We start from the raw sequence: 17776 nt of genomic DNA, 5'->3' as shown, positions 1-17776 counted from the left end.
TCTCTAACCCTTGTGCTATCCTATGGGGTCAAGATGACCATTGACGTGTTCTCCCTACCATGACAACGGTGAAAAAAGTGGAGATGATTTCATGTAATCCATGGAAACCAGTGAAGATCACAAATCATTGAAGAGAAAAGGTTCAGCGCACTGTCTAGTGGGGTCTAGATGACCCACCTCCCAACGTTAAAGACAAAAACCAGGTCTAATGTGTTTTTTCCCTCTTATTTCTGGAGAGACAGTAGGGGTCAAACATTTAAGAAGAACATTCTTCATTTTTCGAAGAAACCTTAAAACTTTCTGCTTCTGATCTTTAGTTTTCCTTTTCAGAAGAAAAAGAAAGGAGAGAAGACGGTTTTGTGAGTCAAACGGAGTTGGTTTCCTAGACAACGGAGTAACAGTTCTCTTCCTTACATAATGGCTGCACATTCAGCCTCAACCACAGGTTCAGGCTACATGACGTCATCTCCACGGTGAATGTTTGCTTGTTTCCATGTACAGGAGATGGAAAGTCCAAGTGAACCACAACACAAAGAACACAAAGAATTCACCAGCAAGCTTCTTTTTCCTGGTCAGTAGTGTTATTTGAGTCTCATGGTTTGTGTGTCATTTGCAGATCTTTTCTGTGTTTCGATAACCTCTTATGTTTTGCACAGATCTCAGTGAAAACAGCTGGAACTTCAGTCTGGATCCTCAGCTTTTTAAAGTGGATATCTGCGACCTTCTCCTAAATGCAGTTGATGAACAGCTTGACAAACTCCAGGTTTCTGATGATGATGAAAACCTTTGTTTTAAATTAATGCTTCATTTCAATTTTTTCTTTTTTTAAGATTCAGCATCCAAAGAAAGATGCAGTTTCCAGTAAACAGTATTGGAACAGTGAAGGTAAGTTGTAAGTGCATCATGTAGAAACATTAGAGAATATTTAAAGTCACATTGTGTGTTTTTTTTAAGTTAATCTGAGGAGGAGTAAGTCTTTGAGCAAAAACATGGACCTGGGGTATCCAGCATCAAGTGAAACTCCCATGTCTTGTTTTAACTTGATGCATTCTTCAGTGATGGAGGAAAAGCCTGGTAACATCTACATTACTTCCAAATTCTACTTAGAAGTTTCACATTTTCCTTTGACTAGTAAATTACGTTTGATCATCCGAGCATTAGTAGACATAGCTCATATAAAATGTTAGTCAAAAAGTGAGTATTTATGCTACATTTCACATCCTGTTGGAGGTAAATATGGCTTCTGGGAGGGTCCTGATTCCCACGTGGAGACCCAAAATACTCTGAGTAGAAAAAGGAATGACAAAGAGGAGAATGAGTGTCATAGGGAAAAAACCATCTGGAGGCTGGAGAGGCTGCTTGGAGACGTCTGTGGGCAAGGAGACACAGGCCCTCCTTCAGCGAGTATCTGCACTGAGGACTTTGTCAGTCGATTCAAGGAAGAAATGGTGGATCTGACTCTGCCTGACGGGGGTCAGCAACGAGGAAGCAACAAAAAGGTTAAGAGAAATCAAATCTGTGATGCTGAGGAACTTGTAAATTCACTGAATGAAGCAGGAACAGCGCTCTACTACCGCCCAAGCCAACTTGGTCTGAGAAAGTCATGTGCTTATGAGGCCTGTGTAGCAGACATAACGCAAGTCAGCGATGAAAAAGACAGCAGAAGTGCACACAACCCTGGAGATGGTGACACTGGTACGTACAATCTGATATGAAAGGGCTGTCAAGCATACTTAAGAGAATCAAGAGACAGAAAATCCACCTGTAACCCTCTTTGTCGGCCTTCTCCTTTTTATCTTCAAAATACTTAGTCTTAAAATATTCCGATTCTCGAGCGTGGGGCCTTATAATATAAAACCTCTAGAAAAGATTTTCCCACAAAATATGTGAAAAGGGTTTGGAGAGGTAAAATAGTTACAGTAGGTACTTTAGTCCAAACCACAAACATTGTTTTTATTCTACAAACATGTTGCTGATTTGGCGTTTTTAGATCATTTTATGTGAACAAAACTATAAATACACAGCTTTTTTAAATAATCAAGTCAGGAATCATATTAACTGGTGGTCAGTTTAAAATCTGCAGTAAAAAGCTGTGAATGAATGGAAAAATGTTATTTTCTGTGTTGAATATCTACATTGGAACTCAACAGCACGATGCCACCAAATAAGTTTTGTTGACTGTTGAAGTTATTAAGAGGAGTTCATAAACATTTATGAGATCATTCATTACTAAGATGAGCCTTCTCGTCTACAAGGACGCTGCTCTGTCATCAAGTCCGTCCCAAACCTGGATGATCAAAGTAACAATCAGTGGAACACTGAAACGTCCACGCCGACGAGAAGTGAACCTAACTCTGCTTTAGGTAAAGGAAGACATTTATTTATTAAAATGATAATTGACGGTGTAAATTTCCAACATATGTATTTATGTTTGTCTTTATTTTCTAAGAGAGAACTTGTTTCCATCATCGTATCCAAAACAGAAGTTCTGCAGTTCTCTCTGGAAGGAGAGAATCTTGGGGGTAAATGGAAAAACAATTTAAAACATTTCCGGATATTTCTCATTATTTTATTTGAAAAAACTCTGCATCTTTTCTCCACATCAGACATGTGAGCTCATTTCCTGATCAAATGAGCGATGGAGACATCTGCAGAGGGACCCCCTGCTCAGTGAGACTTTCTTTATTCTTTGTTGAGTATTTTCTGTGGAATATATAGGTCAGCTTACTTTAAAAGTCCCTCTTCTACTCACACTTCCTGCTTTCTGTTAAAGCATGCCGAGCAAATGACAGCAGAGACTCCATGCATGCACAAGGAGAAGAGAACTCTGGAGAGTTTTTTGGAGGAACAGTCTGTTAGGTACAAAAGTAGCCCTTGCTGATCACTGCAGAAGGGTCTGTGTACATTAGAAGGATACATCTGTATTTTTGTTGTCACAGATGCGAAATACAGGAGTTGCAAAAGCAGAGTGACTCAACTGGCCTGCATTGCTGTAAACAGACGTGGAAAAATGGATCCTGTATTATCAAGGTATTAAAACAAAGTTTCCATTTTCTGTTAGAAATCTATAGAAATATTGAATGCAGATACTACCTCCGCTTCATAAAAATCTATCCATTTGGACTTTAAAAGATGGCATGAAATCACAGAAGAGTTTTTTTTAATAGCTATGCTGATCCATCCGACTTTTACTTTTTGTTCTGTCTCAAAGATTTTTCTTTTTACATTTTATGGTTTTATTATGCATTAAATTGTATCCATAGGTCTCAGTTCCTGACTGCAGAAATTTTCATTTAGAACTTGAAATTGTTTTTTCACATTTGGAGTCTTTCAAAATGTATTTTTTTTTCTTGTATTTTTTTTAAATGCATGAACAAACTGCTACTGTTAGGTCATATAAGCGTTAATAAGTCAGTGCATTTTTTTCTGTAACACTTACAGTAATTTTCATTTGATTGTTGAGTGGAAGAACACATCTATTCAGAGCGAATTTTTTTCTTGCTTTCTAATTGTAAGTCTAATTTTTTATCAATTTATTCCCTTTTAGTCATAATTACTATTCACCAACCTCCTCTTTGAAAATATGTCCATTGCTTGATTTGAATGTTTCACTTTTTTGTCTTTGTTCCAATAATGATATCAGCAGTTTTTCTGTTTTTGCTCAAATTCCTACAACATAGAAACTTTTACAGTTCAAACTTGAAAAGTCTAGAAGTATAACTCAGGATGAAATTCTGGCTCAGAAAAGTCTGCAACTGTAAAATTCACAGAAGCCGTTTGGGGCGTTTCAGGTCAAAAAAGATGAACTGAAGAGGGAGCCACAGCCCCTGACCAGGCAGCAGAACAAAGAGCTCACAGATCAGGGAGGGCTGTCGATGGTAAGAGTTGAGTTCTTTTAAATCTCATATTTTTGACAATGTTTCAGTTTTAGTCAAACTTTTCACACTTGTAGTTTTACAGTATGAAAATAGATAAATAAAACAAAATGTGGAGTGTCATCATGCAACATTTCCCTAGTTCAAAGAAGAGAAGGGAAGAAGCAGAGAACCAGAGGACAATTGTTGCAGTTAGATTCTTTTGTAAGGTATGATGACTGTCTAGATCAGGGGTCTACAACCTGAGGCTCTGGAGCCTCATGCAGCTCCTTTGTCCTTCCACTGAGGCTCCATGGCTGTAAAGAAAAATCCTAACAATTTGAATAAATATTAAATTAGTCAGGTTAGCCACATATCTGATCTATGCTGCACAATAGCGGCTAGTTATTCTGATCATGATAGAAATGTTTGACTTTCTTACATTTTTAAGAAATGTTTTTTATTTGACACAGGGTGTATTTTATTTTGAAAGGAACTTTTTTGTGCTTCTGTCAAAAGTAAGGACATGAAAGATTTTATTTATAGAAAAAAATAACATTCGAGTATTATAAATGTTCAAAAGCTACATTTTATGAAGGAAAGGCTTGATGGGCACATATAAGCATAACGTGTCTTTTTTCTAAAAGGTGGGACTTGGCGGCTCTCGCTGGGTTTTGATCAGCAAGAAACTGATGGCAAAGGGTGCAGACCCTTCCCTGCTCTAGATTAAATTGTTTTATGCTCAATCCGAGTCACCTGAAATTAGGGGGTAGAACGTGTGAGAAAAACTTTCTTTCAAAAGAGAGAACGGCAGCTGGAGGACAAAACCTTCAGTTCAGCAAACAAGAATAAATAATGTGCAAATCTGTGAGAGATGAAATTTGCTCTGATCACATGATCACACGGGTGAATGACAAAAAAAACATTTACAGATTTGTAAGGTTGTTTGATATAAAGAGGACGCTGTGTGGTTGCATCAGAGTCAGAGGACGGCGATGCATCTTGACCAGGACGCCCCATTGGCACTAAAAGAGAGCGATAGGCTCCAAGCATTGCTAGAGGAACTGGAGAACCGTAAGCGATGCAAAGAGGAGCTGGGGCGACAGCTGGGAGCAGAATGCCAGCGTCTGAACCTCTTTTTAGAGCAAAGTGGAGTCAAACAGCAAGGAGGTCTACCTCAGAGGTGCAGCTCACTCCCTGATGTTCATACATTTCTGACATTTATCATACGTTTAACACAGAAGTCTCTGCTTTGTGCAGCCTTACAGTAACTGAAGCTCTGACACACCTGAGAACGCTTGGAGAGCAGCTGAGGCTTTTTGTTGGTCGTCTTCAGAAGGAGCTGGAGTCACAAAAACAAGTTTGTGAGGCGCTGAAAAAAGAGAAGGTGTGATTTTGTTTTTGCGGCATAACTCATCGTGTGTGAAAGGTGAATGTGTACCTGCAAGTCTGTTTGCATTTTTCTAGGAGACAGAACTGAGCATCCAAAGGCAGCAGCTGTGGACCATGAAAGACCAAGCCTTGACCTCTCTGAGGGAGCGTCTCATTAAGGTAATAAAAAAAAAAAAGTCATGTTTATGCTTCTAAACACCCGAAAAAGTACAATCCTCAACCTGCTTTTGGAGTTATTTACTGACCCACCTGTGCAGGAGCACATGGAGGAGCTGTGCAGTCTGAAATGCACCTGCATGGACAAAGAGTGGGAAGGAGAGGCGGCATCTCTCCACAGACAACTGCAGGCCAAAGACATGGAGCTCAGACACATCCAGAGGAACATGGATCAGTGGAAAGAACAAACTGCTACTCGGCTGGCGTCCACGTTTGAAGAGGCCTTGATAGATGAACTGGAAAGGTGAGGTGTCACATTGAGTCCTCTGCTATGTCTGACTTTTTTTTTTTTCAAGCTTTGAAAATGTTTCTTCTGTTCTTCAGGTGCAAAAACCGCCTGAAAAGGAACAGGTGAGCTGTCTTTGACATCCTAAACAATTCATTGGTGTAAAGTAGCTTGTAGATCAGCAGCTTTGCATTTCAACACATATGCTCTTTACTCAGATTAATTATTCACAAAGCTTTGAATGTTTTCCAGAAAAGCATCAAATACTCAGGTTGTGGGTTCTGATGAGGACATACTGGGTCTAAAGGTTAGTGCTGACTTAGCATTAACAAAGTCTTTTTTTTTCTTCTGTGAATATTCACACAGACCCTTTTCTGATTTCTGCGTTTTACCCTCAGACGGCTGTTTGTACTTCCAGCCTTCACGCACCGGACTCCTCCTCCTCCTCCTCCTCCTCCATCTTCTTCCCTTCAGACTTGGCTCCATTTCCTCCAGAGAAGAGTGAAGCAGCTCCGTGTGGAAAACCTCACGCGGCGCTCACCCTCTCCAGAAACCAGATCTTGTGAACTGTGAGGACCCCGTGTGCATTTACCCAACCTCATCACGCAGTGCCAGTGCCATGGCGGGAACCATGTTCTGTCAGCACTCCCTCGAGTGAAAAACCTTCATCCAGTCATCTCAGGTCCTCCAGATTTGAGGAAGTTGGCGTTTTTCTGCTCTGGACATGACTCATTCATCGTTAAACATGCAGGTCACGGTGACAGAAGACATGATAGGGTCATTGAGGTCATTTTTATCTGTGCTGACACTAAACATTTTATAGCCTTTAGGTAACTGAACGAGTGATGAAACAACAGTTCTGTGAGGACTAGCATCATGTGACTTATGGCTTCATAAAACAAAAGTGCATAATCTGATTCATTTTACTGAGGTCTGTTGTTGGTCGAATTCAACATTAAGATAAAGAAAATGTCTCTATGGAAGGACAATTTTTGTCAGATTTAATTTCTCAACGATTATTCTATTGGGGAGGAGAGGAAACAGACTGCATCCGGGTTTTTCCTGTACTTATTGGTAAAGATAAATTAAATATCCGTCTCTACACAAACAGTAACTATTTATTATGAAACAGATATAAAGCCATAACACTCAGTGGCTGTTTTCAAATCAGGCAATGTACCAAAAATTATAAAACAAGCTTTGTAATTCACATTTGATGACATTTTTCCAAGATGAACTCATTTTATGAAAAAAAAAACAAAAAAAAAGTTTAGCTTAAAAAGAAAAAAAATTAATAGTTTTAGTGAAAAAGTCTTATTCACAATACATCCGCGTTCTGCTCACCAGACAAATAATTTAAAAAAAAAACGTAAATATGTTTGAAATCAACCTGGGGACTGTCTGTGTAGCTCCTGCAACAAACAAATGTAATGACTTTTTGGCAAATTGGAGCAAAAACTGCTCCAAACTCCCTCTCCAAACCGGGGAGCTCCACAACTGAAGGGTCACTTGTCCAGCTGGCATGGTTGATACCCGCTCTACATTTCCATGTCCTCTTCAGATGTTTGAGGCTCAGGAAAAGCACACAGGGAGAAGTGTGTTTCTGTGGGGGAGCTGGGGGGGCTGAGGGGGTTCGGTGATGGACATGGAGTCGGGAGCTGCCGACAGGCGGCCTGATGTTTACGCTGCTTCTGTAAGGAGTCCCTCAGCTTCTGACAGAAAGGATCTTGTGGGGGTCGCCACAGCACCAACTCCATTCCTGAAGGAGCCCTGAAAGTACAAACGTCAGAGTGTGACGACAAAAAACGAGAACAAGATGACAGCAGGCCCTAACTCTCTAAAACACCCAAGTATGGATTTTCAAAGGAGTCTTGTTTCTCCAAAAAAATGAGGCAGTGCAGCCAAGACGCCTAGACTTCCCAGCAGGCCAGAGGTGTGACAACCTGCTGCAAAATACACCTGAGAGGCCAATGTCCTCTTGCAGTCATCTGCACATCCATGTGCTCATCCATCTGACCACTGTCCGACAAAAACATCCTGCCCCACACTCAAACTCTGCCCGGCCACTTTGAAGCTTCTGAATTAACCGTTAAAAGGTATCTGTGATGAAGAGCACTTACAAAGACTGGGTCACAGTGTGGGGGAGGATGTCACTGATGCCGCGCTGCAGGCCCTCCTTCAAACTGTCGGAGATCACCAACACCGGTCGTCTCTGAACCGGCTCTTCATCCAGATCCTCATCATCATCTTCAAGTGTAATTCTGAAGTACACCAACAACACAGAGTTCACTTCAGAGCCAGCAAGGTTAGGTTTTTCAGCTGATTAAGAAGCAGATTTACTTGCACCATATTTGATTGTGGCACAAAGTTTAGCAGGTAGTTCAAAAACCAATTGTCAACGAACACATCATGTAGAAAAGAAAAAAAACACTTAAAAGGCAGATTTTCAAACAGTTGGAAACATAAACGTCTAAGTCCAGAGTCCCGAGGTGAGTCCTGCAAATGAAACCTCTAATCACTTCAGTAGTTGTTGGTTTTTAAGCATTTTAGGCAAGTTAGCAGACTTACTCAGTTCCAGCAGATTGATATAGGCTGCAAAACATTTGTCTTTTTTTTCCCACAGTTGTGGTTGAAAATGAATAGATCTCAATTATAATTTCACACAACTTCGTCAACTTCTTCCTTTCTTTGTAGAAGTTTGTTTTTAAAATCCATCTTAAATACATGAAGGCATCATAGTAAAACTAAAGAAATGCTCAGTCGTGTACACTGAAAGTGCTGAACAGTGCCACCTGGTGGCCGACAGCGATGTGCCAGTTTTATTTCACACTTTCATTAAAGGGCCTATATCATGTAAAGATCAATTTTTTTTTAGCTTTTAACTGTATTATGATGCTCATTCCTCACTAAAAATAACCCCAAAGCGGTATTTTCATTCAGTCACGCATCCTTTAAAAACTTGACCACCAGCCCCTCCCAGTCCACGAAAATGTGTGAGTTTTCACATTCATACGTGTGAAAGTGACAAACAGCCCCTTCCAGGAAGAGTCCAGCACCGCCCACAGGCTAATATACACACCCGTTTTCTCTGCGGAGCTGGTCGTGATCTGCAAATCATTTTCTATGCACATAATGCACATCCATCTTTTAATAGTTTGGATGTTGTTTTTTGCCAAGGACGACTCTAAATTGGGCGGCACCCACAAGGAGCGAAAGGCGGAGCCTCACAGACTGAGTCATCTGACTTGCGGGTTGGAAAAGAACTCAGGAAAATAACTAATGTTTTATTTAAAAAAAAAGCATTATTTAGCATGCCAACGTTAAAATATTATCATATATATGGATATAGTTTCCTCTGAAGGGCTTAAGAAAAGCCATGATATAAGCGGCCCTTTAAAGGGGATCTCAGTTGCCGGGTCATAACTGGCTCATTTGTGGGCAAAAAGATGCTTTTTTCTGACTAAAAAGCATCTTTTTATTCATAAAAAAGATGACTAAGTAGAGGGTGAGGATAAGACAAGTCAGAATAACATTTGGGAAACATGTAGAGGTTTTTAAAATCCAGTCTACATTACACTAAGCAAAGTGGATAAACTCAAATTTGAAAGGCCAATTGGTCAACAGATAAAACAAACCAACTGCTGGAAAAGTACAGCAGTATTATATTTATATATATGCTTATTATACTAAGCAAATGCCACTTTCTGACTGCAATAGGAGAAAATCCTAAATAAAAACTACAGGAGACTTCACAAATCTAGGTTCTTAAGTAGAGTAAATATTTCTGAGCACACGGAGAATCTCAAGTTTAAACCATTATTAAAACTGGTTTTCCAACCAGCCTGACAAGCAATTTGTAAAAGAATTTCTGCTATTCTTCAGCAGTTTATCCATAAAATTTGGTTTACATGCTGCCTCTTGGAGGGTTGGGCATGGAACTTGAGCATTTGTGCATACCTGTCTTCAATCTCCTGCAGTTTTCTTTGAGTTGCCTCTACCTCCATGCTGAAGGACTCCCTGGCAGGCCGGGATTGGGGGCCGGACTGAGACACAGCTAAGCTCTGCTGGACAGAGCAGGACTGTGGAGGAGTCAGGAGAACAGTCTGGGCGCGTGCAGCATTGCAACCATTTGTTTGGGTCCACTCTTGAGGAGTCCTGGAGTTCTGTGAAATGTCCAGTTCTGCCTCAGACATGATCCTTCTTTTTTTGGCACTGCATCCTCTGAAAAATAAAAATAAATATTTCTGTTGGTGCACACTTTAGAATTTGGTCTTCATTATATGTAGATATATCTCACTTACTCATCATCCAGGATCCTGTGTTTTCTTAGACATCTCATCTCCCAGTTGCTGTGGTTTAAGAAAGAAAGAAAAAACAAAGTCAGAACAGAAAATGTAGAAACAAACAAACAAAAAAGTTATAAGGGACTCACTTGCTGGAGTTCGTCGCCTTTAGTTGGTGCTCAGCTGAACTCGGAGGTCTGAAGTCAAATTCAGGGAGGCTTGCAGGGCCTGAAAAGGGAAACATGGCTGGCAGAAGGCTCAGCTCCGAGCTGGAGGGAGCAGGCTGATGCATCAGGATCCACTTGTTCTGAGGCCTGAAGCGACACACGCAGAAACCACCACCTATTTAGTATACTAAGATAACCTTTAGTATAGTTTTGACCAACTGTGCATCAAATGCATTTACACACAGCTAGCTAGCATCGGTCTATTTAACATTTAGTTTATATTTCGGATGTTCTTATTATAACTTGTTAGCATCTATGACACACAAAAACGCTTTAATCATTCAACAAAAGAACATTTTTGGAAGAGTTGCGTAAAGGCAATGTTCAACAAGACTGACCTGTCAGTGTAGCTGCAATGCCTGCTGCCAATAGTTTATTATTGTTGTTAGGCTGAGCCTCCTCTGACGTCCACTAGTAGTTCAGTCTTTCATTTTGATATCCGCAAACAGACACTTTCCATTCTCGAGTTTCACTGACCGAATGAAAGAATAATAATAATAGTAAGGTCGAGCGGAAAATAAATGGCCTCTGTCTCTGTAATAGTGTCTCCACGAGAAGTAGGCTGGGTCAAAATACGTTAGCTACACATTCTGAAATAGAGGCACGCACTCGAACGCTCGTCAAGTTTCTAGAAGGTACGTAGTCTACGGTCGATGACAGTGGTGGATTGTGGGAAATGTAGTTCAGTTTAAACAAACCCCAACTCAACGCAATATAATATTAAAAAATAAATAAATAAAGCAAAATACGTCTTAAAGAAACCTTTTTGTGGCAATAAAAACAAATTCGATTATATTTTTCTATGCCAAATGTATAAATTGCGTGTCTAAAAAGTGCTAAGCGCTGAAGCAGAGGAAATCAATGTCCCGCCCCCAAACGTGCTCGATACCTGATAGGGTTACCTTGGCACGTGTGCAAAGCCAGTAGCCAATTAAAAAGTCTTATTGTCAACCAACTTTGTTCGTTTCCTGTTTATGTTCTCAAATGTTTTTATAGGGATTTTTTTTTCAATTCAGCTGACCAGTCATGTGACTCCGAAGAATGTAAACCGAATCACTTTCCGCTTCAACTTGTTTTCTCACTCCAGTCTGAGTCTTCTCAGTGGACACTGACAAAGTCAAGAAGAGCGTCTGTTGTGTTCAGGTCAGCGGCAAACCCTCTCTGCGAAACTTAATTGCACTCATCACTTATCCAAAACATCTTTTTTTATTATAGTAGCGTGACCTTTAAATTTTTTCATATATCTATTTTTTATTTTAGCGTTCTGGACAAGCGGCGAATGATCCATCGTTGATTCAGAATGCTCCGCCTGGTCATAGTTTTGGGCCTATTTGCCTGTGCGTTTGGGAAGGCATTAAACTTACACGGTAAGTAAATGAATTAATTAATACATAAAATCATTTTTAAAAAAAGAATCTAAAGGAACTGATTTGAACTGCTTTAAAAAAGAAGGAAGTTTAGTACTATTACTAGGGTATGACTCCACAATCTGGACATTTGGAAATGTTGCAATCATTTAGCAACACTCATGCACCTTATTAGGAGGAGTTATAGTTGTTTTAGTGCTTAATTCTGTAAATGCATATAAATATAATACCAAATAATTGGATAAAGCTTTTAAGTTCTTCCATACAGGTGCGGATTGAACCTTTTGGGACATTGCACCATAACAAAGCATATGAGATTTAAAAAAAAAAAAAAAAAGCTTTTTGTTTCTTCTGTTTTTTCCAAAAAAGCTTCATTTTTGTTTTTATCTGAAAACTGAATCCAGATACTGATGGAAACTACCGGGAACTGCTGCTGTCCCTCAACAAGCAGCTCCTTCACTCTCTGGAGACACAGGAAGGACTTCCCAACCCCAGCGTTCACTTAGCCCTGCGCCTCTCTAATTATCACAATCATGTAAAGGAAGACGAACACCTGAACAAACTGAAAAATGATTTGCACAATGAAATCCAAAGGTATTTTTCTGTCTGCACTTTCCCGAGTACATGACAAAAAACCCAGAATGTTTTAGTAATGTGTCATTGATGCTGTCTCATCCCTGTTTCCCTTTAGTTCTCTCAGGAACAACCAACCTGTAACTGGCCTCTTAGCTCTCTACAGTCTTGCCTTGAAGTCATCCTGCTATGATCTCAACACAGTCGTGTTCATGGTCACAGAGAAGTCGGAGACGCTGCTGGCTCAGCTGAAAAAGGTGATGGAACAAGAGAAAGAACATGTTGCGTGTAAGTCTACTTTTCGACTCTTTGCTCTGGTAAAGGTTTACAATATTCTGCTTCTTTTCACAAGTATGCTTTTAGCTTTTGTTTACCTCATGTCTGATAGGAGATTTGGTTTAGAACAACTTAAAATAATTTTGCTTCAAAAAAATACAATTTATTTCAAATGCAGACTCTGCTTAAATGCAATAAACAGTAAGTGTTCACTTTTTTGTAGAATACCCCTTATAAAATGTCATTACTTCTACTTCTTCCCTTTTTCACGCAGTCAGCCATCGCCCTTTGACCAATTATTACCAGTACAGTCTGGGTGTGCTCGCCCTTTGTGTGAACGGCATCAGGGTCAACAACCATGTCACCCACAAGCTCATTAAAGCAGTGGAACATGAGAACTTCAAACATGGAGATGTTGAGAGTATTGGTGAGTGAACCTGCCTCAATGTGTCGCTTTGGGTTCTTTTTTAAACAAATGTTTGAAAATTCTCCATACGAAGTTAGTACTGAAATAATACTTTGCAGCATATTTAAGTTCCTACACAGGTTTGACTGTAATTTTATCTCTCTAACTAATTTTAAATAGTTTAGAAAATGAGAATGCTGCCCAGTTTCTCAGTCTGTAGTTCGGAAATATTTAAAGAAACTGACTTTTTGTCAACCCCCCCCCCAGATACCTATGCTGTGGCTGGAATGGCCCTCCAGTGTGTGAAGGACTCTGGTTCCTACACTCATAATGCAGCTGAGATCGACTTGGCTCTGAGCAAGATAAAGCATAAGCTTCTGGCTTCTCGCAGAACTGACGGGCACATGGGCAATGAGTTCAGTACTGGTCTTGCGGTTCAAGTAAGGCCCAATTCATCTTTCTGATTTATTTAAGTTTTGCTTTGTCTTAAGGTACTTCACATATTAAATTGTCTCTTACCTGGTGGATTTATTTTGTGTATTAAAAGGCACTGATAGCGATGGGAAGTGAGGAATCCGAGTATTCTATTTCAATGGCAGCCATGAGGACAGCAGCCAGGAATAATATTTACCATAATCCCATGGCCATATCACAGACTCTACCTGCTCTCCAGAAGCAATCCTACCTGAAGGTTAAAGGCAAAGAGTGCCTCAATGAAGACAGTATGTTTAGTCATTGTGATTTCAAGTTATTTTTGCTTTTTTACTGTTTGATCATGTGTTTGCTCTCTCACAGACACTTTAGTGCTGGACATGACAGATCCTGTTGTGCCTTTACCAAGTGACACCAAAGTGGCAGTGATAGTGGAGGTGGTGATGTCCAGTGGAGCAGCAGCTGCTTATCAGGTGGACGTGCCAAAGGGCAGCTCCCTGCTAGAGGCTCTCGACCTGCTTCAGATGAGAAATGTTGGCTTCACGTAAGTTTATCTCATAAGTTACAGTAGTTTCTAGTTGCTGAGCTGCAGTGACCGCTCTGTGTTGCCATGTGTCCAGGTTTGAGAAAGAGTCCAGCCTGTGGGGTCCTTACCTAAGCATGGTGAATGGGGAGCAGGCGCGACAGAGTGACCGCAGATACTGGCATCTTTCCTCTGATGGCACCTCACTCACAGAAGGTGAGGCTTTGTCATTTGATGATACAGGATGTCTTTCACTTCTTTTTTGATATTGGTTGATAATCGAATTTTTGTTTTTTATTTTAGGTGTAAGTGACTTCAAGATTCAAGCGACCCAAACAATCACCATCAAGAATACAACTTACTGACATTGCAAAGTGACTATAACGTATTACAGGCAATTCAGTTTAGAATTTTTCAATCGATTACAAAAAGATGTCCATTGTCATTTCTAATCAGTCTTCAAAAAATGTTTTTATGCAAAGTAGGCATGTACAAAGGCATTTGAATTGTATTTCCATAAATACTGTCGTGCACATATTCCATATCTAAATTGTTTTCTAATCAGTGCAAGGTTTTGATTAAAATGTGGTTGAAAATTGTAGCAATATGTTGGGGGTTTTGTGTCTGTGTGTGTGTGTGTGTTAATATGGAGTTAAATGAGAGTTGCAAGTTGATTCATTCAGTACTTAAGATAGTTTTTAATTTAGATAATAGATCTAAAAAGAAAAAATATATAGGGTGAAAAAAACGCTAAATGGAAATCTGATTACGTACTTCCGGGTATAAATGTATCTTCCACTGTGTCTAAGGGTCTTAACTTTACATTTAAGTTCTTTTAAAAAGTTATTATATAGTCTAATAAAGATGTGTTCTTACAAAAATCGTTCATTTACTTTAAATAAAATTAATTGGATTTGTTAAATGTTATTTTTACACGATGTAGCAGGACTTGACCCGGAAGTAGTTGTTGTTGCTAACGCTACGACCACGGTGTCCGTTCAAGCATGTGTCAATAAGTAGTAATGCAATAGTACGGTTGTTATAGCTTTAAATGTACCGTGATGTCTGCACTGTGCCGACCCATTCTAGTCAGCCTTCTCTCCGGAACTCGACCAGGGTTGCTCCTGGTTAGAACATCTGAATTCAAACAGAGAAACGAGCCTTTGAGCTCCATGAGCGGCGGAAACTCAGTCGCTCCTCCGGCTCAGAGGACAAATACAATGATGCCAACGCTTAATGTCACAGGTAGTTCTGACTCTCATCCTCGGTTCTTGTCATCCTCAAGTCCGAAGTCAGAATTTCGAGTCAAGAGAGTTTCTATTGAAGGCAACATAGGTAAGAAGATCAGTGTATCACAAACTCGTTATTGCCTGTTTGTTACTAATCTTTTTTATTTATTTTGTGTTTTTATATAATAGCTGTTGGAAAGTCAACCTTTGCCAAACTTCTCCAGACTGCTTGTTCAGACTGGGAAGTTGTGGCAGAACCAGTTAGCAAGTGGCAAAATATTAAAAGTGGGTCTTCAAAGGTGAGCCTCCTCTTGTGTTTAATAATAAGCTAAAAAAAAGTACAGAAATAGTTACGGTGAGGTCCTAATTCTATTTTCACGTCTCTGCTTTTGCTCTTAATAGGAAACACATGGGAGTCCACAGACAACAGTTAGCAACCTGCTGCAGATGATGTACAAGGAACCTCAGCGCTGGTCATACACCTTTCAGACATTTTCCTGCATGAGTCGGTTTAGGACGCAGCTGCAGCCTCCTCCTGCTCACCTGCTCAACTCAGAGGGGACACCTGTCCAGGTGTATGAGCGCTCCATTTACAGTGACAGGTGAATGAGTCCCAACAAAACGGGGATTTTGAAAGTCTTCCATTTCATTGACAGATTTAGTCATTTCTTACAGATACATCTTTGCTTTAAACATGTTTGAGCTGGGTTGCATCAACGATACTGAGTGGGCTGTCTATCAGGACTGGCACTCTCTTCTGGTGGAGCGATTTGGACACCAGGTGGAGCTGGAGGGCATCATTTACCTAAGGGCCTCTCCTGAGGTGTGAATATAAGTGAAATGTCTCTTAATTTAGAATCATGCTGTGGATTTGCTCACATTTTTGTGCCCCTCTCAGAAATGTATGGAGCGTTTGAAGTTCCGGGGAAGATCAGAGGAGAAGGAAGTGGAGCTGGACTACCTGGAGAAGCTGCACATTCAGCATGAGAAGTGGCTTGTAGAGAAAAGCGCCGAGTGAGAAGATCAATATTGAGAAAGTTCTGATTGCAAACTCAGAAATATGTTTAAAGCATTATCCATTAAGCCCAGCTTTCTGTATTCTCAGGATACACTTTGAAAAATTAAAAAACGTTCCTGTCCTTCAACTTGACGGCAGTGCAGAGTTCTTGACTGATCCAGAAGTTAGGAAGCAGTTTATTTCACAGGTATGGTATGCTTGTGTGGCGTCACTGCATGTGGACATGCTGTTTCCAGAATAAACCACATGGGGGCCCTGCTCTAATACAAAACACAGACTTTGTGACTTGATATTTGGTTCATGTTCTTGTCTCTAAATGGCTGTGATACTAATATTGAGGCTTCTTTACTTCTAGGTGAAGAACTTCTTCAATGCTTTATAAGGTGATGACCTACTGCACCCTTTAACTGCGAGAATCTTACAGACTTCAAATCCAAACTGACTTTCAAATGTATTCAGTTGAACAACTGAATAAATACAAAAATAACCGTGTTTTCATGTCTTGCTGTTTTCTCTGGATGACCAATTTATGTAAAAATTGAGATTTTCTACATTTTTTATGGTTGTTTTTTGTATTTATATATATTTGCTTCACTTATGGTAACTTATTACCACTACTGCCCATTTTGTAGCTGTGATTCATTTAGAAGTTTTTTTTTTCCACTTAACATTGATAATAAGCTACATTTATACTATGAACAGCTGTAAGTAAAGTTTTCTTAAAGCTGTAGTTTTTGAAATGTATGTTTTTTTATATTTTCTGAATGTCAGACATCAACAAATATGGGTCTAAATAATCCTTGTATATTCACTAAATAAATATTTGTGTAACAATCTGGATGAAGTAGTCTGATTGTAGCATTCATTTTCATTTTTCTTTTACATGTTTGCTTGAGTTTATGTATCTAAACCTTTTTAACTAACCTTGTGCTATCTTAGATGACCCCACCCTTACATTGACATGTTATCCCTACCATGATAAAGGTAGAAAGATTTCATGTAATCCATGGAAACCAGCGAAGATCACAAATCATTGAAGAAAAACGGTTCAGCGCACTGTCTAGTGGATCTAGATGACCCAACTCCCAATGTTAAAGTGCCTAGGATAGCACAAGGGTTACTGCACTGTCTTGCCCTGGACATTCACTCATCCAATGAAAATGAATCTCGGGCATTTTTTTAACAACAGCATGCTGTTTTTTTGTACAAACATTTCAAAAGAGAACAGGACCTCTCTGATGATCTGAATTATAGGTGTGATGAAATGCCAATTGTGTAACATGTTTGCTTAAAATGTTCACACTATGCAATATTTCTCAGGCAACTGTCAAAAAGTGGGAGTGATTGGGAGTGACTCAGCAGATGCTGATTTCCAGAGTGCACAGATGTCACTAACTTTCTGTGTAGCCTTCAGCCTACAGAGTGTGAAAGGGCTCTGGCTGAACAGCTGCATCCAAGTCATACATCACTAGAGAACTGCAACGTGTGAAACATGCCACCTCTAGACTTTAGAAAAGTTGTGTATGTTCTCCTCCATCGCTCTTCTCCTGGCAGTTTGATGGACATGCTTGAGATTGCAGTTGCAAGCACTGCAGTACTTGTCAGACTGCATTGAGTCAAGGGTGAAGTTTGGTGGAAGAGGAGGAGCACAGTGTTTTTCAGGAGCTGAGCTTCATCGCTCAGATCCATTGTGTGAATCCTCCAACATACCAGGAGATTCTGAACAATTTCATCCTCTAAACTTTAGCATATGT

At 39.9% G+C, this 17776-nt stretch overlaps 4 protein-coding genes across 4 annotated transcripts; 3 read left to right on the top strand and 1 right to left on the bottom strand.

The window, feature by feature from the left end:
* The first annotated feature begins 168 nt into the window (after window positions 1-168).
* LOC101175324 lies at window positions 169-6677 on the top strand. The gene is made up of 20 exons (XM_023958456.1): window positions 169-203; window positions 331-394; window positions 502-571; window positions 657-763; window positions 831-885; window positions 955-1074; window positions 1231-1695; window positions 2256-2363; window positions 2450-2522; window positions 2607-2670; window positions 2774-2859; window positions 2940-3030; window positions 3792-3878; window positions 4835-5037; window positions 5115-5241; window positions 5322-5405; window positions 5504-5706; window positions 5787-5813; window positions 5941-5995; window positions 6087-6677. Exons 1-20 carry the CDS (start codon window positions 169-171, stop codon window positions 6252-6254), a joined length of 2292 nt encoding a protein of 763 aa, XP_023814224.1. The 3' UTR covers window positions 6255-6677.
* Window positions 6678-6788: 111 nt separating this feature from the next.
* On the bottom strand, window positions 6789-10885 carry ccdc117 (coiled-coil domain containing 117). Its single transcript, XM_004072592.4, has 6 exons — window positions 10537-10885; window positions 10121-10285; window positions 9990-10037; window positions 9646-9909; window positions 7809-7949; window positions 6789-7458 (listed from the first exon to the last, which is right to left on the bottom strand). The coding sequence occupies exons 2-6, from the start codon at window positions 10261-10263 to the stop codon at window positions 7227-7229; spliced, it is 828 nt and encodes a 275-aa protein (XP_004072640.1). The 5' UTR covers window positions 10264-10285; window positions 10537-10885; the 3' UTR covers window positions 6789-7226.
* Window positions 10886-11162: 277 nt separating this feature from the next.
* On the top strand, window positions 11163-14381 carry LOC101163011 (transcobalamin-2). Its single transcript, XM_004072369.3, has 10 exons — window positions 11163-11341; window positions 11459-11565; window positions 11970-12159; window positions 12257-12426; window positions 12689-12841; window positions 13088-13260; window positions 13368-13542; window positions 13616-13796; window positions 13873-13991; window positions 14079-14381. Exons 2-10 carry the CDS (start codon window positions 11499-11501, stop codon window positions 14138-14140), a joined length of 1290 nt encoding a protein of 429 aa, XP_004072417.1. The 5' UTR covers window positions 11163-11341; window positions 11459-11498; the 3' UTR covers window positions 14141-14381.
* Window positions 14382-14523: 142 nt separating this feature from the next.
* On the top strand, window positions 14524-16862 carry LOC101162762 (deoxycytidine kinase). The gene is made up of 7 exons (XM_004072368.4): window positions 14524-15110; window positions 15194-15303; window positions 15407-15606; window positions 15680-15827; window positions 15903-16018; window positions 16110-16209; window positions 16378-16862. Exons 1-7 carry the CDS (start codon window positions 14837-14839, stop codon window positions 16402-16404), a joined length of 975 nt encoding a protein of 324 aa, XP_004072416.1. The 5' UTR covers window positions 14524-14836; the 3' UTR covers window positions 16405-16862.
* The last annotated feature ends 914 nt before the right edge of the window (window positions 16863-17776 follow it).

This window comes from Oryzias latipes, chromosome 9 (assembly GCF_002234675.1).
Source record: "Oryzias latipes chromosome 9, ASM223467v1".
Taxonomy (NCBI): Eukaryota; Metazoa; Chordata; class Actinopteri; order Beloniformes; family Adrianichthyidae; genus Oryzias; species Oryzias latipes.
This window is presented reverse-complemented; position numbering and strand designations above follow the sequence as displayed.

Coding starts and splice junctions, on each gene's coding strand:
- LOC101175324 (XM_023958456.1), top strand. CDS start 169: ATGACCCACCTCCCAACGTTAAAGACAAAAACCAG. Junction 204..330: donor ACGTTAAAGACAAAAACCAG/GTCTAATGTGTT, acceptor TTTCCTTTTCAG/AAGAAAAAGAAAGGAGAGAA. Junction 395..501: donor TTGGTTTCCTAGACAACGGA/GTAACAGTTCTC, acceptor TTCCATGTACAG/GAGATGGAAAGTCCAAGTGA.
- ccdc117 (XM_004072592.4), bottom strand. CDS start 10,263: ATGCATCAGCCTGCTCCCTCCAGCTCGGAGCTGAGCCTTCTGCCAGCC. Junction 10,038..10,120: donor AAGGCGACGAACTCCAGCAA/GTGAGTCCCTTA, acceptor CTTAAACCACAG/CAACTGGGAGATGAGATGTC. Junction 9,910..9,989: donor CACAGGATCCTGGATGATGA/GTAAGTGAGATA, acceptor TTTATTTTTCAG/AGGATGCAGTGCCAAAAAAA.
- LOC101163011 (XM_004072369.3), top strand. CDS start 11,499: ATGCTCCGCCTGGTCATAGTTTTGGGCCTATTTGCCTGTGCGTTTGGG. Junction 12,160..12,256: donor TTGCACAATGAAATCCAAAG/GTATTTTTCTGT, acceptor GTTTCCCTTTAG/TTCTCTCAGGAACAACCAAC. Junction 13,992..14,078: donor TGGCACCTCACTCACAGAAG/GTGAGGCTTTGT, acceptor TTTTTATTTTAG/GTGTAAGTGACTTCAAGATT.
- LOC101162762 (XM_004072368.4), top strand. CDS start 14,837: ATGTCTGCACTGTGCCGACCCATTCTAGTCAGCCTTCTCTCCGGAACT. Junction 15,304..15,406: donor TTAAAAGTGGGTCTTCAAAG/GTGAGCCTCCTC, acceptor TGCTCTTAATAG/GAAACACATGGGAGTCCACA. Junction 16,019..16,109: donor CTTGTAGAGAAAAGCGCCGA/GTGAGAAGATCA, acceptor CTGTATTCTCAG/GATACACTTTGAAAAATTAA.